The sequence below is a fragment of the Cucurbita pepo genome, chromosome 3 (assembly GCF_057944985.1).
Source record: "Cucurbita pepo subsp. pepo isolate OVF chromosome 3, ASM5794498v1, whole genome shotgun sequence".
Taxonomy (NCBI): domain Eukaryota; kingdom Viridiplantae; phylum Streptophyta; class Magnoliopsida; order Cucurbitales; family Cucurbitaceae; genus Cucurbita; species Cucurbita pepo.
In genome coordinates, this window is record NC_141800.1 from 11688472 (window position 1) to 11711204 (window position 22733).

General features: G+C 35.0%; 2 protein-coding genes and 2 pseudogenes across 2 annotated transcripts; 1 reads left to right on the forward strand and 3 right to left on the reverse strand.

Annotated features, from left to right (window-relative positions):
* Nucleotides 1–2390: 2390 nt before the first annotated feature.
* Nucleotides 2391–3166, reverse strand: LOC111791364 (MLP-like protein 43). Its single transcript, XM_023672662.2, has 2 exons — nt 2938–3166; nt 2391–2830 (listed from the first exon to the last, which is right to left on the reverse strand). Exons 1-2 carry the CDS (start codon nt 3122–3124, stop codon nt 2550–2552), a joined length of 468 nt encoding a protein of 155 aa, XP_023528430.2. The 5' UTR covers nt 3125–3166; the 3' UTR covers nt 2391–2549.
* A 2072-nt stretch (nt 3167–5238) lies between these two features.
* LOC111789752 (MLP-like protein 43) lies at nt 5239–5954 on the reverse strand. The gene is made up of 2 exons (XM_087122724.1): nt 5746–5954; nt 5239–5638 (listed from the first exon to the last, which is right to left on the reverse strand). The coding sequence occupies exons 1-2, from the start codon at nt 5930–5932 to the stop codon at nt 5358–5360; spliced, it is 468 nt and encodes a 155-aa protein (XP_086978850.1). The 5' UTR covers nt 5933–5954; the 3' UTR covers nt 5239–5357.
* Nucleotides 5955–6905: 951 nt separating this feature from the next.
* Nucleotides 6906–16062, forward strand: LOC111789733 (MLP-like protein 43; annotated as a pseudogene).
* LOC111789737 (MLP-like protein 43 pseudogene) lies at nt 8936–9672 on the reverse strand (annotated as a pseudogene).
* Nucleotides 16063–22733: the final 6671 nt, after the last annotated feature.

Below are 22733 nucleotides of genomic sequence, written 5' to 3' on the forward strand. Positions count from 1 at the left end.
CTTCCTAGGCTACACCCTAAGATTTCTCCTTCTACTTTTCTTGGTTCATGGTCCTATTTGGACCTCCAGCCCTCGGAATATTCTTAGGTTCTCTAGATCTCCTGGTTAGTCGTTTCTGCTAGTTTCTCATCATCTTCATCATGTCTCAAAGACCTTGAGGCGCGACCTCGGTATAGATCTCATAGGGTTCATGCATGTAGAGGCTCGACCAACTCTAAGGTGCAACTGTGGACCCCTACCGCTCGTGATAAGTTCACCAAAAGGAAGCTAACTGGCAAACTTCCTAATAGTCCCCACAGGGCACAAATCATAAAACATCCCGTGCCAGTTCTATGGTTATCTGAACCCCTGACAATCGAGTCAGGTTTACGATGAGGGGCTAGTTGGCGAACCCCTACCGTTCCCATATAACTGCATAAATCACATACATGAACAATAATCGTGACCAACTCTAAAGGTACAACTGTGGACCTCTGCTGCTCGTGATAGACTCACTACAAGAAGTTAACTGGCAAATTTCACAGTAGTCACCACAGGGTACAATCATAAATCATAAATCATAAGTTAGTTATATGGTTATTCGAACCCGTGACAGTCGAGTTAGGTTTACGATGAGGGGCTAGTTGGCGAACCCCTACCGTCCCCGTATAACCGCATAAATCATGAACATGTGACACAGAGACATAGCATAGCGATCTAAACATAGATACCTAGTCATAAATCTCAATTCATAAGATACTGCGTACGCGTTTCAGTAACATACATAATTCCATTCAACATATGTCATCTCAACTCATTCTATGCTCAAACATGTATAATCAGGTTCCCATAACTTGCTTACATCATATTGAAGGCGTACCATCAATCATGGTCATATCATAACTCAAGAGTTCATTTCTCGATAAATGTGCATCAAAACATGCCCTTGCATATCCCACACCAATTCATTTCGGGCTCAAATTTCTAAGACATGCTTCTCATATCCTACTTTCCTGCATACTATGAGCATAGTTAAAATCTAAGGTTCCGAGGTGCCACTTACCTGGAAAGCGTGACACTTTTTGTTCGAGTTTACATCCTCAAACAAACTCCAAAATTGCTAAACTATTCAATTGGGTCCTATTCGTAAAAATGATGGAAGTAGATGAAAACGACGCCAAAATCGGAGTTAAAACGGAGAATTTACGCAAAAGGAGAAAAAACCCCTCGGCCCAGTTAGACCAGACCGCCGTAGACCGGGTTGGCCGCTACGAGTCGCGCGCTCGGGTTGGGCCGCAGAGAGCACGCACGATGGGCCTCGCAAGCTGCGCGAGATGCGTCGCGCTGGCCGCACAGGTTTTTCTCCCCCAATTTCGTTTTGGACGCCTACAACCATCCTAAAACCTCGTAGATCTACTCAAGATGAAGTCATAGATGGTCATCTTCTACACATTTGAGAGTTCTTGAAAAGAAACGCATACAAAACCCTTACCCAAAGTGATGCCTCGATTCTCCGCCTCCTTCCGCCCCTTTCGACCCCTTTGTTTCCACTGACCTCAAACTGCAAGCCTCAGCATTAAGAATCCGCTAACTTTTCTCCTAATCGACCAGTGGACGCTTGTGGGTCTCAAGCGCAAAGTCTCAAGCCGATGTGGGCTTGCAACGAGTTCTTTTACCCTTGTATGGCCTCGAAAATGGGCAACTCGAGCTGTCTTTCGTGCGGTCGTCCGTGGTGGTAGGGTACGGTCGCAACTGCCACATGCTTCCAACTTTATTTTAGTTTATTTATTTGTTTTATTTCTATTACCGAGCGGGTATTACATCATCATACCAAAAATATATCTGCCGCCCACAACTAACATATATTACCCGCTTTGGACCGTTATCTATCACCGTTAGCCTCACGGTTTTTAAAAAACGTCTGTTATGGAGAGGTTTTCACACTCTTATAAAGAATGCTTCGTTCCCCTCTCCAACCGATGTGGAATCTCACAATCCACCACCATAGGATCCCAACATCCTCGCTGACACACCGCTCGGTATCTGGCTATGATACCATTTATAACATTTCAACCCCACAGCTAATAGATATTGTCCGCTTTGGCCCGTTACGTATCGCCGTTACCCTCACGATTTTTAAAATACGTCTATTAAAGAGAGGTTTCTATGCCCTTATAAATAACGTTTTGTTTCCCTCTCCAACCGATGTAGGATCCCACAAGACATCTCTAGATGTATCACGTATTAAAATTGATACGTGTGATATTTAATATTTGTGTAGGATCATATATGTGATTTTTCTTTTTTTTCTTTTTTTCTTTTGTTTTTGACACTTTCGCTGTCCTTACGACATTAGAATCTTTAGTATGGAGTTAGTGTGTATCAAAATATACAACTAATGCACAAAAGTATTTAGAAACTTGGAATATATTTCTCCCACTTATTACAAAACATAGAACAAGACCCAAACATAACACACATATATATGCCTTATTTAAATGATATTATACATAGATAATTGGCAAATTATTTATACGTATAGTACCCCATAACTGAGTGCAGCAATATGGCTAGGGTTCTTCACTGCCTTCCATAAGGTGAGCATCAATGTCTTTAGACATCTCAACACAAAACTGAAGCATAGTATGTGAATCGGGGATCTCATCATGTAGCTTTTCATATTCTAAAACCCAATGAATCACACTTCCCTTCTCCTTTGGAATGCATTGGATATGGAACTTGAAACTCTTGTATTTCTCCCTAAGGTCTCCCTCGATCACGGCGAAAGTGATCGAATTGTTCTCTTTGTCGACAGCTTCGATTCTCTCCTTTGCTATTCTAGCTTTCCCTTCTGCAAGTTTCCGTGTTAAAATGTTGTTATTACAAGCATTTGAAAAGTTATTCTAAACAAACCCTTACAAAAGAAAAGGTTGAAAAAAATTTTAAAAAATGATGAACCGTGAAAATATCTCCAGCAGATGATGGAGCCAACTTCGCCCCATTCGCCTTCGAGTAAGTCGACTCCGTGCACTTTGTCGGTAGAGACATTGGAAATATGGTGGGTTTTTTTGTGAAATATTTCATGGAACTTTGAAGCTGAAGCTCTGATATGTACATCAGTTTCAAGCTTTCCAAAGCGACCCATGGTGTTTTGATTTAAGCCAAGAAAGATAAGGCAATGCCAAACATGTCTCTTCTTGGACTCATTTATAGAGAGGGTTTTACTCTCATGTGGGATTTCACATTTCTGTCCAATTATGTCATTTTGAATTAAATCAAATAATGTTTTTAATTATATCACCCTCCAATGACTCTAATCTAAATTTGGTAAGTTTTGACCTTTCATTGAAGCATACCCAAAACAATCCAAATAGAATGAAATACTCTCAAAATACACTTTATACTAAAATACTTCAATCACAAGAAAAAATTATATATCATAAGTCAACAATGTATTTATCATATGACACATAACTATTTCTAACCATTTATTAACCTTTTAATACATGACTGTCACATTCTATGGTTTCACTATGAGGCCGACGATAATACGTAACGAGCCAAAGTGGATAATATCTGTTAGCAGTAGATTTGAGCTATAATAAATGATATAAGAGTCAGACACCAGGCGGTGTGCTAGCGAGGACACTGGGCTCCGAGTGGGGTGGATTGTGAAATCCCACATCGATTGTGTAACTGCCCAGGTAAAGATTTCCACACCCTTATAAAGACATTTTGTTCTCCTCCCCAACCAACATGGGATATCACAGGTTGGAGAGGGGAACGAAGCATTTCTTGCAAGGGTGTAAAAGCTTCTCCCCAACAAACGTGTATTAAAATTATGAGGCTGACACCAATAAATAATGAACTTAAGCAGACAACGTCTGCTAGCGGTGGACTTAGGCTGTTACAGGTACCATTTAAGTTGTATTGATTGAATTTTTTGAGTCACCAAAATACCATTATTTAAAAATAGTTTGAATCACATCATTCATAATTCATCATTTACAAATATGGTAACGATTAGTTAGAAATAATTTAAAATATTATCGATCACATAATTCACAATGACACAATTAAATAGTATTATATGATAACAATTATTTTGCCTCTACTTTAATTAGAATTGGAAAATTGGAAGGGGATAGAAATGTAAGATCACACTCATTTTGATTATTATTTTTTTTCTTCTCAATTTAATACGTTCTATTGTACGAAAAATTCAAGATTATTAGCATAATTAGCTAGAACAATATGTGGTTGATATTACAGAAAATCCATGTTCAAGTAATAATCTAAGTCACATGGTATATGAATAAGATTGGATGTCATATCTGGATAACTATGATCTATTTAGTAATGGTTACAAATGATTTGATCTAAATCGTGGGGTATCTTATAAAATGAATTTGAAAAAGGATGACCTACAAAATATTTAATCTCTTTATAAATTTGTTGTTCGAAAAAATTAATAGTTCCAAACATTTTTCATGAATGAGAATAATTTTTGCAGTCCATTCCTATATTTACAATTTTGGAAAGTTGACCAACCAGGGAGATGAGAATATATTTCACAACATAGAATTCACCTTAACAATGGGGAACCCTTTCATTGGTCCAAACAAGATCATCATACCAAAAATCTATCTTCCTTGTATGCATGTAACATCCCAAGCTCACAACTAACATATGTTGTTTGCTTTGGACGGTTACGTATCACCGTTAGTCTTATCATTTTTAAAAAACATTTGTTATAGAGAGGTTTCCACACTCTTATAAGGAACGTTTCGTTCCCCCCTTCAACTGATGTGGGATCTCAGAATCCACCCCCTTAGGGTCCCAACGTCCTCGTTGCTACACCGCTCGGTATCTAGCTCTAATACCATTTGTAACATTCCAAGACCACAACGAATAAATATTGTCCGTTTTGGCCCATGACGTATAGCCTTTAGCCTCACAATTTTTAGAATGCGTATATTAGGGAGAGGTTTTCATTCTTATAAAGAACATTTCGTTTTCCTATCCAACCGATGTGGAATTTCACCATACACCTCTAGATGTATCATGTATTAAAATTGATATTTTCTTCTTGTGCTATCATCATACACGTGATTTTTCTTTTTTTTTTTTTTTTTTTTGACACTTTTGCTGTCCTTACGACATTAAAGTCTTTAGTATGGAGTTAGTGTGTATGAAAATATACAACTAGTGTACAAAAGTATTTAGAAACTTTGGAATATATTTCTCCCACTTATTGCAACACATAGAACAGGACCTAACATAACACATACATATGCCTTATTTAAATGAAATCATACATAGATAATTGGCAAATTATTTATATGTATAGTACCATAGAACTTAGTGCAGCAATATGGCTAGGGTTCTTCACTGCCTTCCATAAGATGAGCATCAATGTCTTTAGACATCTCAACACAAAACTGAAGCATAGTATGTGAATCGGGGATCTCATCATGTAGCTTTTCATATTCTAAAACCCAATGAATCACACTTCCCTTCTCCTTAGGAATGCATTGGATATGGAACTTGAAACTCTTGTATTTCTCCGTAAGGTCTCCCTCGATCACGGTGAAAGTGATCGAATTGTTCTCTTTGTCGACTGCTTCGATTCTCTCCTTTGTTACTCTAGCCTTCCCATCTGCAAGTTTCCGTGTAAAAATGTTGTTATTACGAGCATTTGAAAAAGTCATTCTAAATAAACCCTTAAAAGAAAACGGTCGAAAAAGTTAAAAAAAAATGATGAACCGTGAAAATATCTCCAGCAGATGATGGAGTCAACTTCGCCCCATTTGCCTTCGAGTAGGTCGACGCCGTGCACTTTGTCGGTAGAGACATTGGAGATATGGTGGATTCTTTTGTGAAATATTTCATGGAACTTTGAAGCTGAAGCGCTGATATGTACATCAGTTTCAAGCTTTCCAAAGCGACCCATGATGTTTTTGATTTAAGCTAAGAAAGATAAGGCAATGCCAAACATATCTCTTCTTGGACTCATTTATAGAGAGGGCTTTACTCTTATTTCATCGTGTCATTGGGAATAAAATCAAATAATGTTTTTAATTATTTCAACCTACAATAACTTTTTTTGAATAATTGTCCTTAAAATAACCCAATTTAGTTAGTTTTGACCGCACGGAAACATTCTCTTAGAAATGCTTCACCACATTAATAAGTCTACAAAAACTATATCATAGGTCAACAATATACTTATAATATGACACATAATTATATCTAACCGTTTATTAACTTTTCCCTGCATGACTGTCACATTCTATGATTTCATCATATGAGGTCAACAACGATATGTAATGAGTCAAAACGGATAATATTTTTTAGCTGTAGGCTTGAGTTGTTATAAATAATGTAAGAGGCAGACATTAGGCGATGTGCCGGTGAAGATGCTGGGCTCCCAAGGAAGTGGAGTGTGAGATCTCACATCAATTACAAAGGAGAATGAAGGATTTCTGGTAAAAGTGTAAAAACCTCTCCCTAACATTTGCGCATTAAAATCGTGAAGCTGGCGGCGATACATAATGAATTTCTGTGGACAATATCGCTTAATGGTGTGCTTAAGCTGTTATACGAATTTAAATTGTATTGATCCCATTTTTGGGTCATCAAAATACCCTATTTAAAAATAGTTTGAATCACATAATTCATAATTAGTTTTGAAAAACAAAAATGCTAACGATTATTTAGAAATAATTTAAAATATTATTGATCACATAATTCAATGACATAATTAAATAGTATTATATGATAACAATTATTGAATTGGAAAATTCAAAGGGGATAGAAATGTAAGATCACACTCTTAATGGGATCCATAACTATAAATGAGGTTAGGACAAGACCCTAAACATAAAACCCTAAAATATCCAATACCTGAAAACCATAACATTCATATGGGTCTCTTTGAAAAGGTGGAAACCGATGTAGACATCCGAGCTTCGTCTTTAAAGTGTAAGGAAATAATTCACGAGAGGCTTCATCATATCTCCGATGTCTCCACCGACATAATACACGGGGTCGACTTACATGAAGGCAAATGGGGCAAAGTTGACTTGATTCTCTACTGGAAATATCTTCACGATTTATCATTTATTTAGGTTAAATCGTTAAATATTCTCGAAGTACTTTTGACTTTTTTATAAAAAAAAACATCACTTTCACTGTAACGACCCAGGCCTACCGCTAGGAGATATTATCCTCTTTGGGCTATCCCTTTCGGGTTTCCCCTCAAGGCTTTAAAACGCGCCTACTAGGGGAAGGTTTCCACACCCTTATAAATAGTGGTTTGTTCTCCTCCCCAACCAACGTGGGACATCATATTTATTCCAAAGGAAAAGGAAGCGTGGTTCACTGGGGCGTTATTATATAAATATTTTGGCTTTTACTGTATGCTTTGCATATTCTCTATTTATGTTTCAATTATGTTTGCGCACCATAAGCGGGGTGGCCCATAATCTATTGGTCTCAAGATCGGAATCTGGTTATGATATTATGTTATAATCAGGAAACTTCGACAATGATATGATATTGTCGATAATTTTTCATAGCTTTAGTTTTGGTTTCTCAAAACGGCTTGTACCAATGAAGATAATATTCTTTACTTATAAAATATAATGTATATCATACTCTAAGTGGAGTAGTATTAAAAAATTCAACCATGTAAATGGTTAAATACGAATGTTTGGACTTATGTTGTAAAGCCTCGTAATTAATTATTTAATTTTTAATAATAATTTTGATTATTTTATTTTTAATGTAATATTATCAATTATATGAAAAATACAAATTTATTAGTCTAATTTTGATATACGAATTCAAATAATTGATATACGAAAAAATACAAGTTGATATACGAAAATCATGTTCAAATAATAACAATAAGTCAAATAGTATATGAATAATATTGGATATCTTATCTTGATATGACATACTTTGTAATTCTTATAAATGATTTGATCTAAATCGTTCTTGTGAGATATCTTATATGATCTAAATCGTTCTTGTAAGATATCTTATATAATGAGTTTGTAAGAAGATTGAACTACAAAATATTTAATCTCACTTTATATATTTGTTAACCGAAAAGATTAATAGTTGCAAATTCTTGCTTTTGAGGGTTTGTCATTTGATTCGCATGAATGAGTATAATTTTTGCAATCGATTCATATATGCAATTTTGAAAACTTGACCACCGAGGGAGCTGAGAACATATTTCACGACATAGAATTCACAAGAACAATATGCTTCTTTTCATTTAGAATATTGTATTACAGGTAATATAACGACCCTAAATTTCTACTTAACATAAAGTCGTTATTGTATACATAATATAATCATTTTTTTTTTTTTTTTTGCAGAAATAATCATTTGAAACTTTATTATAAAATACTGCCATGAACTTACGAAATCATTTTTTAAATGACATAACCAAATATTAAATAAAATAAATAAACATTAAAAAGTAAAAACTTCTATCCTACTCAATTTTTCTTCTTTTTATGACTCTTATGAGTTTCTTATGACTCAGTGTACGAAAATATATTACTAACATACAAAAGTAGTATTTACCCAACGAGATCTAGGAATTACCAAATTGGTATGAATTTAATGGGTTCGATGGGTACAAAAATGGAGAATATAGAACTATACCTACAAACTGATATACATTTTAAGCATACAGAAATTACTGAAATCCAAATCCAAAACCATGATTTTAGATCTCACTAAGAATGAACGCTTCATTCATATTTAAATGTGTTTGCATTTCTCAACTCCGCTATTTGGATCACTGACTGAGCATTTATAGTACTTAATCTCCATGGTTGATGGTACTTGTTGCGGTGCCATGAGGCACATAGATAGGGTCTAGCTATAAATGTAGATGGGGTCTAGCTATAAATGTAGATGCCTAAAAATGGCATTTACCCAAGATAATTTTATAGAACGAACTAAGTATTTAAAAACTTGGAAGATATCTCTCCCACTTATTACAACACATAGAACAGGACCTAAACATAACACACATACATATGCCTTATTTAAATGAAATCATACATAGGTAATTGGCAAATTATTTGTACGTATAGTACCCTAGAACTTAGTGCAGCAACATGGCTAGGGTTCTTTACTGCCTTCCATAAGGTGAGCATCAATGTCTTTAGCGATATCAACACAAAGTTGAAGCATAGTATGTGAATCAGGAATGTCATCATGTAGCTTTTCATATTCTAAAACCCAATGAACCACACTTCCCTTCTTCTTTGGAATGCATTGCATCTTAAACTTGAAACTTTTGTATTTCTCGGAAAGGTCTCCCTCGATCATGGCGAAAGTGATCGAATTGTTCTCTTTGTCAACTGCTTCGATTATCTCCTTTGTCGCTCTAGCCTTCCCATTTGCGAGTTTTCGTGTAAAAATATTATCGTTTTAAGCACTTGAAAAGTCATTCTAAACAAATCCTTAAAAAAGAAAAGGTTGAAAAATTTTAAAAAATGATGAACCGTGAAAATATCTCCAGCAGATGATGGAGCCAACTTCGCCCCATTCGCCTTCGAGTAGGTCGACTCCGTGCACTTTGTCGGTAGAGACATTGGAGATATAGTGGGTTCTTTTGTGAAATATTTCATGAAACTTTGAAACTGAAGCTCTGATATGTACATTAGTTTATTAGTTTATAGGGAGGGCTTTACTCTTGTTTCATTATGTCATTGTGAATTAAATCAAAGAATGTTTTTAATTATTTCAACCTACAATAATTTTTTTGAATAGGTTAGATTTTCCACATATAGAATAAATCAATAACAAATGGTGTAGATTAAAAAAAATTTCATGCCCAACCACAATGAAACACTCTCAAAATACACTTTGGACTAAAATAATTCAATCACGATTCTTGTCACTTTTTGAATAAGATGTACAATTAATAGTTATTTAAATGGAAAAAAATACTAACAATGCTTAGTTGGACTAGTTACGTATTGCTCTCAATCTCAATTTTAAAATGTGTTTGATAAGAAAAGGTTTCCATGGTTTCCATTCCCTTACAATCCATTCTCCTAGGGTTCCACACCCTTATAATCCACCCCCGGTGTCTAGCTTTGATACTGTGATATTCCACCTCGGTTGAGGAGGAGAACAAAACACCGGTGTGGAAACCTCTCCCTAGCAGATGCGTTCTAAAGTCTTGAGGGAAAACCCAAAGAGGACAATAACGGCCTAAGTCCACTGCTATTAGATATTGTTTACTTTGGCTCGTTACGTATCGCCATTAATCACAGTTTTAAAACGCGCCTGCTATAGAGAGGTTTCCACGCTCATATAAGAAATGTTTCGATTCTCTCTCCAACCGATGTGGGATCTCATACTGTCACATCCCATGATTCCATTGTAACGCTTAATGTTCGATTTTGAACAAATCAAGGTTCTTTTACATTTTGTCTTATATATTCAAATGTGCAAAAGTTTACGGTCAGATTACTACAACTCCATGAGAAGTAAATGAAGCACATTTCAGCTTTTTTCATTTGTTTGTTTATTCAAACAAATCAAGGTTGTTCCTTTTTTCATTTGTTTATCGACTTTTGTTATTAAATCGGGTTCAAAAAACGAACCGTCTTGTTGGGGAGAACCAAAAGGCATTTCAGCTTCAACAAGTACGAAACTTGAGATTTAACATAAAAAACAAAATTTTAAATATCATAATATGAGATATATTAGGGATCTTATTGTTTATAATTGTGAATTATTCACACATAATTATATAGATTATACTGAAAAAAAAGTTATTTAAAAATAATAATAAAAGAATGTTTTGAAAATGATGATGGGTATGTTTAATTATTCATCCATCCAACATAATAATTTACATCTATTTCCAAAATTATTATATCATATTAGGTTTATTATATTTGGTACGTGAAATAAAAATTAGAGTTGAAAATAAATTGTTCTGGCTGGCACACTGCTCGATATCATTTATAACAATTCAAGTCCACCGCTAGTAGATATTGTCCTCTTTGAACTTTTCCTTTCGGGTTTTCCCTCAAGATTTTTAAAATGCATCTGCTAGTGATAGGTTTCCGCATCCTTATAAAGAATGTTTCGTTCCTCATCTCTAACCGATGTGAGATCAGACAAGTAACTTATTTAAAAAATACGTAAAAGCGGTCAAGATTTTCATTAATACCCAAATCTAAATTATTAGGTTTGAAGCTAAGAATCGATCGACGTACAAGACCAACAAGTCAAAGACAGATCCAACATAGAAGAACAACGTAGCAAGAATGAGGGCCTTTGTTTATCTTTGTTATCTTTGTTATGCACTACAACCCTTTAAGATGTGACCAAATTGATTAGGACACATTATTGATGAGGTGGGATTTGTTACATTATTAGAACAATGGGTAGGTTTATTTATTTGAAAATAAATAAAAGACATGCATTATTATGAAAAAATAAAGTCATTTTGAAAATAATGGTCCATTCATAAATAAAACTAATTTATATTTATATTTCAAGACGTTGACGTAGTAAATGCATAAATTTAAATAAGATAATGCAAAAGTCGATTAAATCTGATAGCTACTACACCAAATATAAATGCAACTATCCTAGCTTCGCTTCTATAGTCTTCATAGCGATATTGTCATTGTACATGGGCATCTTACCTTTACCTAAAAAAAGTAACACGTAGCTTAAGTAGTTAAAAATACTGAGTAAATAGCTCTAAAAATACTGAGTAAATAACTCTACTATTGAGGTTGAAAAATGCAAACACAAGCAATGATGGTGAGACGTATCTTTTTATAAGAACATCCTGGACTTGAGCTCTGCTTTCTAGTCTTAACAAGGTTGGATGTATAATACTTCTCTATACATGGTCCACGCATGCATGCATGAACCCACTAGGCAGACTCGTATACATATGCCATGAGCTTGGCTGGTCAGACTAGTGCATACTCACGTTGTCAGATGCCACGGAGGAAAAGGGTCCACATAGTTCATGACAACATAAATATCGTAATGTACATATCCGTACTAATTATAACGAAAAAATATCTCGATGCTCATGACATATAAAATGCATAAGGTCACATATCACCAAAACATGACATAACATGACATATAACACGACATAGTGTATATCGTAGCATAAACATAACATATCACATGTTAAACCATGAATGTCATCCATCCATTGTTATATAATGTATGAGAGTAAGCCTTACCTTTAAATGAAGGGTAAGAGAGGTGGGAAGTTTGGTAGCATTATAGAAATTAAGGCTCGAGTTGAAAAGTTTCATAACATAATTCATCAAAAACTTCGCCATATATTCAATATCTCTTCAAATAAATTACAAAGTTGCGAGTTACATGAAGGCGAATGGAGCAAAAAGTTCGTCCCATCATTTATTTCAACTACGTTCATGGTTTGTTTATTTATATTTGATCCGTATGAAGCTAGCAATTTTTATCTTTAGTTAGTTACATTATAATTTTCTTATTATAATATTTAAATTTGTGTATATCATTTTATGAATTTTTAAAATTATCTAATAAATTTCTAATTTTTCAATTTCGCTTAAAATAGGAAATGGTTTCTGTTTTATGTTTTTTTAAATGTAAACTTATAAACACTATCTTTGCTCTTCTATTCTTTTAATTTAACTCTTACCTATATTTAAAAAACTTGCCTTTCAAAATCTCTATTTTGTTAGACATTTGGTCTAAAAGCATATTTGTATTTTTAAAACATATGAGAAGGTCACCATTTCCCAAAAATGGTGAGAAACGAAGTATAATTTTTAAAAATGGAAAAAGATTATTAAATCGGGTTTAATCGATTTTTGAATTTTCAATTTTGTGCTTGTAGCTAAACTGTGAATTATATATATATATATATATATATATATATATATATATATATATATAAAGTTAAGAGCATTCAAATATGGATGGAATATTAAAGATTTGTTTTAAAGATTAAGAATCAATTGGATATGAAATAAACAAAATTTTGAATATATTAGATAATTGTAAAAGTTGAAGAACTAAATAGACAAAAACCTACAAGTTTAAAGTAATGACCCATGCCAGGATTCAGATTAGGATTCGAAATTTGTATTCGGCACTTGATGATCCCGATATTCTCCTACGACATTGTCATGTTGCTTACTTCTCTCTTCTAAGAGTAAAAATTATCCTCACAAATCAATACGAGTCCTTTCAACATATTTTGTCCTCATTTACATGCATCTCACAAAAATTTCCAAGGGGTCACTCAATATAAAATTACTCTAAATAAAACACGCTTAACTATGGAGCTCCTATGATCGAGGCACCGAAAAGAAACGTGTACCTTATTGTTATAAGTAGTAACTTTCATTTCATTTAAGTCTAATTTCTTAGTCATCCTATTCTCAGAATTCCTTTCATTTTGATGTAGATTTGGTTCATTCATGTGCCCATTTTTTTTTAATCAATATTGCATTTATGTTATATTTAACGAATGTTTTGTGGATTAAACCGGTATAGATGGGAAGACTTGTTTGGCAAAGAACCTAATTGAAGATGTTAATGAGGAGAACAATTCATTCACTTGGAAAGAGTTAGAGGGAGACCATTTATTGATATCAACAAAGACATTGTTGATATCGCCAAAGACATTGATGCTTACCTCATGGGAGACAGTAATGAAGGTTCATTTGTAAGTGCTTACGCATGAGCAACAAGTCTTTCTCTCAACCCATTGCTAGGGTGGTGCTGTTACTACTATTTAAAAAAGAAAATCACTTTCAAATCTCAACGTCTAAGCTCAAGTTTGAAATAATAATGTATAACCCTAGCCTTAATTAAGTTTTATAGTCGTTGTTTAATTATATCATATTATTATTCATACCCACGTAACCAAAGTAGTATTATAGCATAAGAACAACGAGAAAAAGTAAAATCCAAATTCGACACCTGATGGATCCGACATTCTCCTGCATTCTGTGCAACATGGTTACGCTACTTACTCCTTGCTTCTAAGAGTAAAGACAATCCCCACAGACCAACACGAGTCATTTTATCATATTTTGTCTTCACTCACATGCATGTTAGGAAAATGAAAAATTTCCATAAAGTAGTCCAACATAAAATTACTCAAAACAAAACATGTTTAATTTTGAAGTTCCTAGAATTGAGCAACTGAGAAGTACGGTGCAAATTATTGGTATAAGTAATAACCTTTAATTCTTTTAAGTCTTTTTAGTTATCCTACTTTCAAAATCGCTCTCATTGAGGTGTGGTTTGAATTCATTTATGTACCTCACCTTTTTAACTTCCTCTAAATTCATAAAAAAAAAAAAAAAGAGAAAGAATTATAAGATGGGGAATAAAAATGTAAAATCCAATACTCAATGGGATCCACTATTACATGATGTGTGAGAGTAAGCCTTGCCTTTAAATAAAGTGCAATGGAGGAGAGAATTGTAGCCATATCTATCTTTTATATTTGTAACTGGTTCTTACAAGTAACTCAACTGAATGGCTCTCCATGGAAAGTTGGAGACTGATGTAGAAATGAAGGCTTTCAGCGGAAAAGTTTCATGAAATAATTCATAAAACGCCTCACCATCTCTCCAATATCTATCCAGATAAAGTAAAAAGTTGCGAGTTATATGAAGGCGAATGGGGAAAAGTTGGCATTATCCTCTATTGGCACTATTTTTTGGTTTGTTCATCTATATTTGATACTTTGGAAGTTGTCACTTTTTAACTTTTATGAGTAATTTTAATCCTTCCCTTCATAATTTTAAAATATTTGAAGTTCTTTTGATCATTGATTTGTTTCTAGTTAAATGTTTTTTACTTAATATAAGCTTATAAAACATTATTTCTACTCTTAGTTTTTTTTTTTTTTTTTTTTTTTTTGTGAAACTTAGTCGGAAAGTACACTTATGTCTTTAAAAAATGTGTGGTTAGATCCCACATTAGTTGGGAGGGAAACTAAACATTCTTTAGAAGGGTGTGGAAACCTCCCTACAGTAGATACGTTTTAAAATCGTGAGACTGACGGCGATACATAATGTGCCAAAGCAGACACTATCTGCTAGTGGTGAGCTTGAGCTATTACCATTGATATCAGAGCCAGACACCAGATAGTGTGCTAGTGAGTACGTTGTGTGTCACAATCGCCTTTTACAAGCATGACCGTGACACTGGGCCTCAAAAGAAAGTGAATTGTGAGATCCCACATCGGTTGGAGAGGGAAACTAAGCATTCTTTATAAGGATGTGGAAATCTCTCTCTAGTAGACGCATTTTAAAATGGTGGGCCTGGGCTATTATCGTTTGTATTAGAGCGAGTCACCAGACGGTGTGCTAGTGAAGACGTTGGTCCTCCAAGAAGAGTGAATTGTAAGATCTCACATCGGTGTGAAAACCTCTCCGCAGTGGAGGCATTTTAAAATCTTGAAATCCTCTAAAAGAACAATATTTATGTAATTTTAAAGAATAAAAACAAGTTTATTAAAAAACTAGGTCTAATTGATTCTCGAACTCTAAATTTTGTATCATGAACATATCATAAACACAAACATAAAAGCTAACAAACCTAACTCATAATTTAACCATTTTTATTTGATTAATAGAAGGGAAGCCTTGTGTGTCAAAGAGGGTAATAGAAGCTGTGGATGAGGAGAACAATTCATTAACGTGGAAAGAGATAGAAGGAGACCTTTCAAATCACTACAAGAATTTCAGAATTAAAGTCCAATGTATCCCAAAGGATAAGGGAAGTGTGATTCACGTTACTTTGGAATATGAGAAGCTGCATGAACAAATTCCGGATTCACATACTTTTCTTTAGCTTTGTGCTGATACCGCCAAAGACATTGATACTTACCTTATGGGATACAATAATGGTTCGCGTATAAGTGCCAAGGCATGAGCAACAAGCCTCTATCAACACCCATAGCTCTTGGGTGGTGCTATTACTATGCTATGGAATAATAATTGGCAATTATACTATGTTGCTAATTAGTGTTTTATACTTAAATAATGCTCGTTAATACATTAGTCTAAATCTTTGTATGCTTCTAATAATATGGGAATAAAGTTTTTAAAATATGTGGGTTGGTGTAATAATGGTTAACATTGCATACTATTTTTGAGTATGCGTTTTTGTTGGACGAGTAGCTGTAACTATAAGTTTTTCAAGATCTTCGTTCATTGATTGTTACTATTGATGTAGAAAAATATTAACTTATTAATTTCAATAATTTAAAATTATTATGAGATCTTATATATGTTGGAGAGGAGAATGAAACATTTCTTATAAAGGTGAGGAAATCTCTCCCTAACAAATGCGTTTTGAAATCGTGAGATTGACAGTGATACGTAATGAACAAAAGCGGACAATATTTGCTAGTGGTGGACTTGGACGGTTACAATCATGCATTTCATTAAACTTGAGTCGAAACATTTCAATAAAAATTCACATACATGATGCTTTGAAAATTAATTAGTATATATCAAAGTATGAAGAGGTATAAATCGTGCTCGTGTATGCATTCATTTCAACCATCCAGCTCATGCATGAATGAGTAGCTTACTTATAGGCTCTTAATTCATTATTAAGTCTCATGTTATTCATGTATCTTATATTGTTATTACGTTTTATTTTGTAATTAAATACCATTTATCGAAATCATAGGCTTCTCAAAACTAGTATCTAGGTTCTATTAATTTATTCACTCTCATCTTAGGGTTCTAGCTTTTCAAGCGAATACTTCCTCGTAATCGAGCTCCTCTCCGTTCATTCATCCTAATTTAGTCGTTTCTCTCATAGCATAATGTACTTCCTCTTAAAATGTATCATAACTTCTTTGTTTGTTAGATACCCGAGTAAAGGAAGCACACCTTTTAAACTAATTATCTATTTCTTTCGATTTTTTTTTATTAATTTCCTATTTCGTTTCAAGATAGAGTAAAAAATATGTTGTAACAATCCTAAAAAAAAAGTTCCATTCGAGATTGGACTAAAAAAGGGAAGGAAGAAGGCGAGTCAGTATGCTAATGCCTCATCTTCCAATCAATCCTTCCCATAGGTTATTGTCCCAACGAATAAGTAAATGTAGGAGTGAAAGCTTCATATAACTCGAGCATATAATTCGAAAAAGCAAGAGCAACAAGTCCAAGTAAATAAAATACGAAAAAAATACGTAATTTTTTTAGGATTAAACAAAAGGATTCGCAAATAAAAGTGCTTATGCTACAACCAGTCCATAAATTGGGTGAACTCGAGTGAAGACAAAGCATGCTGAATGGACCTGTGTTAGTCTATAGGGATAGCCTTCTCTCGACATGGTCATGCCAAAAAATAAGCAGCAGATTAAAAGGACTGTGCTCGTTTCATAATTTAGAGAGTAGTAAAAAACACTTTTCAAAAAAGTTCCTATATAATTGTCGTCTTTGGGCTTTCAACAGGCTTCTCCTCAAAGCTTCAATATGCGTCTACCACGGAAAGGTTTCTACACCCTTACAAAGAGTGTTTCGTTTTCCTCCACAACCAATATGAAATTCTCACACATATATAAATTCAATTTAAAGGGCTTAGGGTCGAAGACTAAATTCAAATACTTAAAGCATAAAGTGCTTACACCCATCAAGGCTCTTAAATAGATGAGATTTCTTTCATTGGAGAGGATCGAAAAAAATTGAGATCTCGAAAAATTCTCTGAAGCTCTTCAAGATCAAAGATTCTCTACAAATCTTGAAAATTGAAGACTGATGGAATAGTTTGAGACTTTAAACTAAGAATCAATTGAACATAGAACATCAAACTAAAAGTCGATGAAAATCATGTATGAACAATAGAAGTAATTAAGAGAAAGAACGAGTACCTTTATTTTTCTTTAATATCGTTCTTATGCTCTACAACCCTTTAAGATGTAACCAAATTGATTAGGATACATTATTGATGAGGTGGGATTTGTTACATTATAGAACAATAGAACAATGGGTAGCCTTATTTATTTGAAAATAAATAAAGGACATGCATAATTATGTCAAATAATGACCCATTCATAAATAGAACATTTATATTTTTTATTACAAGATCGGGCCATTTTTCAAAATGAGATTTTTTTACTTGGGCTCGGTATAAGTTAGCAAAGAGATTTTTGAAAGAGAGTTTGAAAACAAAGTTTAAATAAGGTTTGAAAATGTTATACGACTATAAGAACAAAAAAAAAAAAAAAAAAAAAAAAAAAAAAAAAAAAAAAAAAAAAAACTTAAATATCATACAACTTGGGTAGGAGAATTTGACAACTAGTCACATTTTCGGGTTATTCAGTGTAATAGCCCAACAATAAATGAAGAAATAAACAAATAAAAATAATTATAAAAATAGTTAAAATAATAAGAATAATAAGAATAATAAATAAATTAATTAATTAATTTAAAAAAAAAAAAAATATTTCCCCACTTCTCTCCACTAACCTCTCCTCCCTTCCCACAATTATCTCTCCTCAACCCATCCTTACCCCAGAAAGTAAAGTTACTGCAAAAAGAAAAAGAAAAACCAGATTTAGTTGAGAAAAAAAAAAAAAAAAGGAGAGAATGACCTTTACCCAGTTGCTATTCACCTTAGATTTAACGTGAAAATAGTCTAATCAATAAGGTATATATTAAATTTTCATTTTCTTTTATCCTATTTTGTTAGAAATCACAACCAATTATAGTTAGATCTTCATTGAATTATTACACTAATCTAGCTTTGAGTTAGAAAAATGTTAGATTAGTAATATTAGATTAAATTTGTATCAGTAGCCAAATGAATAGATTAAAGATAGAATGACCAAGAAAACTTCTAAATAGGAAACACTAAGATAAAGGAAAGATTTGGAATCAGAGATCACTAAAAATTTGGAATGTATCAGGATAGAATTAAAAGGAAACCCATAAAAAAAAAAAAAAAGAAGATTAAGGAATTAAAAACCATAAACTAAATATAGAGGGAAAGGTAAAAACATGGGGTAAATATAGAGAGTAGTAAAGCTTAGCATAACTTGAAATAGTTGTATCTACTTTCTTATACAACAGTATGAAAAATAAGATTTTTAATAAAAATATAATTATAGATATATAACATCTCAGACTTTTAACAATGTACCAATGTAAATTAGAGAAATAATGTTGTAGAGTTCAAACCTGAAACTAATGTCATGGGCTCATATAGGTTGACTCGGATTTCAAAGGACGGAATCGAACTTTAATTAAAGATATATTCGTGACAAAGACTTAAGCTAGCCAGGTAAGTGACCTTACTATTGGCATGGTTATATTTTGATGTTGACACGTGCCCTGTGGTTCTGCACGTGTCATATATATTGATATGTGTGAGTTGTCTGTGGATCGATATGCTTCTTATATGTTATGTATATGTTATAATATGTGAATTGTATGATAATAGTTATTGTACGATGTGTTCAAGGATATGTTTGAGATAGGATACAAGATGTAACGACCCTAAATTTCCACATACTCAGAGTCGCTACTAACGTCTCATGCTCATCTATAATGCGGAAATATAACTCTTACATGAACATAGTTGATAACGTAAGCTTTCAAAAAAACGTTTAAAACAACTTCTTCTCTCGAAAACACAGCCATGGTCTTACGTGTTTAAATATGAAATACTGAAATTTAGAGAAAACAAAAACAAATACAAAATAATTTAAAACAATGAAATGCAAATCAACCTATTCTAACTTAAACTAGAAATTTAAATATGAATCTACCCTATGCACGTGCCACAGTCTCTGCTCGCGATGCCGCCGTCCTCCGTACAAGTGCGCTTTGCCTTTACCTGAAAAATGATGTGGCACACGGCCTGAGTATTTCAAAGAATACTCAGTAAGTTGCCCCGCTATAGGGGCCATGCAAATGCAAACACATGCAATCATGATTTAGGGACCTATCTCTAATCATCTTAGGGGTGGCCTCCAGTCTCAGACAAATTGGATTTGTAGTACTTCCCTATACACGACTCACACGTGCGAGTGTGAGTCCCCAGGGCGCTCGCACACCCCCTGGACCCTCTGGTCAAGCTAATCTGTAGCGACGTCCGGAGGTCAGCGGAACCCCATAGTGTCATGCACCTCATAAACACCCTCATCTGGGTGCTTTCGCACCTGTGCGCATTCGCGCTCATCATAAGGTGCGCGTCCGCACTCATCGTCTCTAGGGGAAGTAGCCCTATGCTTATGAACATACAAAATGCATGAGGTCCCTCTAAATCCATCGTAATGTCTCTTCTAACACAACCCTCTAGTCTCATCTCTTTGTTACTCTAGGTAACGCATACTCGTGGATTTTTATATTAATATCATTTTCATGCTCTTAGGGTTGTGTCCTACGTCGATCTAACGACATGATGCAATATGACACTCATCATCATCTAGCATGCTCAATATGGAAAACATCATCATAATAAGGTAAAAATCATGCATTCATCATGCTCATCATAATGCCACAACGTGCGTCAAACATATCAAGCGTCACTCAACAAAATATGTATATACCGCACATATCATCAAGCATCATAATCCACACATCATCATAACTCATACAATTATTTAGCCTATCCCATAGTAAGGCCACTTACTTGGTTGGCCTTGGCCGAAGTACTCCCTAAATAGCTAAACGTAAGCTCCCGTTCCGTGAGAGCTACTTCCTACATCGCCGGGGTTTGTTTCCTATCACATCGTTCACCACTTTCCGTTAGTATTTCACAATTAATTTACCTATAATTTAATAAATGTGAAATACGGCTCTAAAACAGCCTTGGATACCTTAATCGGGGCCGAAAACAGATCTGGGAGGGTCGAAACAGTGGAAATCGGGCTGAAAACAGGTGAGCCGAGCCGAACAGCCGCCGGAGGAGCCGCCGGAGCGTCACCGGAGGTAGCCGAGCCGTTTGCACCGAGCCGAGCCGAGGGACTACCTACGCCGCTGTGTGACACGTGGCGGCAGCAGAGAGAGCCACGTCGAGCGGTAGTGTCGGGTCGAAGCGCGGGTCGTAGTCCGGTTCGGGTCGTGGTTCGGGTCGCGGGCTGTGGAAGGCTACTGGGCCAAGACTAATCGTTGGGCCTCGGCTTACTGGACTGGGTTGCAAGTGTTTGGTTTGCAGGCCAGCTCAATTGGACCGTGGGTCTAGTCTGGGTTGGTTCAACTGAACCGTAGCTTCTGGGCTGGTTTGAGGTTTGGGCCGCTGTAGTTGGGCTGGGCCGAAGGCATAGGCCAAGGGAGGAATGGGCTGGCTCTCTCGGGTTTTGGGTTCGGGTTGACCCGGATCCGTGGATCTCGTCTTCCTTACCCGACTTCAGTCGATTTTCCAGCGAGCTTTCTCTCTCCTTCCCACGACATTTCCGTTGCCGATTTCGGTCCTCTTTCTTCCCTTTTCCTCTTTGTTGGTCGTCCTTCTTTCTTTTCTGGGAGTTTTGCGGCCTAAAAGCTCCTAAAAGCCACAGATCTAAGAACGATTAAGAAAACCTAATTTTCCGATCTCGGTTACCGACGACGACGCTTACAAAATAACACAAAACGCACCCTGAGTTATTGTGCTTTCGTTAGGGATTCTTCTCATGGTGGTAACAGGTCGTTTGATGTCGGTTTGAGGGTGGTTTGAGGGCTCGTCGGAGAAACTGGACACTCGCCGACGTTTGTCCGAAATCTCTCTCTCTCTCTCGAAATTTTCTATCTTTTCTTCCTTTGCAGGAGTTCTGAAGATGCTGGGTGTCGTGGGCTGAGGGCTGGGCGTGCTGTGGCCGTCGTTTCGCGTGGGTTCCGCGAAACTCGGCGGTCGCCGGAAAACTCGCGGGTTTTCGGCGACTGAGTTTTTTTTTTTTTTTTTTTTTTTTTTTTTTGTTTGCTTGTTTTCTCGTTTTCTCGTTTTCTCGTTTTCCTCTTTTATTTATTTATTTATTATATATATTATTATTTTTTTCTTTCTTTCCCGGGTCGTTACACAAGAAGGATGCACAAAACGAAATGTAGCGATAGGAGTAAAATACGTTCACGAAACGTTAAGGTTAGGTTATATACTGGAGTGATATGGATAAGAGAGATTGATGGAAGAATACGGTTAGGTTACGGGTAGAAAGGGATAGGTTTGTGATAGATTGATAGAACGATAGCGTTAGGTTAAGTTCTTGTGATGATATGACTAAGGTACGTTCACGTAATGATATGTCTGTGATAGGTATAAGAACGTTAAGGCTATGATAAGTTAGAGAATGATATGACTATGAAGTGTTTACGTTATTACTTGTTTATGATATAATACATTGTGATGCAATATGTCATGGTATGATGTGTATATGATGAAATGTTATGTTAAAAGCATAGAACATTATGTTAGGTCTCTTAAATTGTGTGTATACAACATGATATGAATGACATGAAATTATGATAAATGACATGAAATATAACCCCGTTAGAATTGTGTGATTTGAGAATGGAAGAATGAGAAACGATATGATATGAATGATGAACGATATCTGAAACGATATGAAAAATGATATGATATGTACTTAATGCTAGCGGGGTTGTATTAAAGGATAATGAAATTGTAGAAGTAGTGGGGACCTTATGCATTATGTGTGTTCATGCATCTGAGGGATACCCCTATCCCATCACGAGGGTACGGATGCGTACATCCAATGGCAGGACAACGAT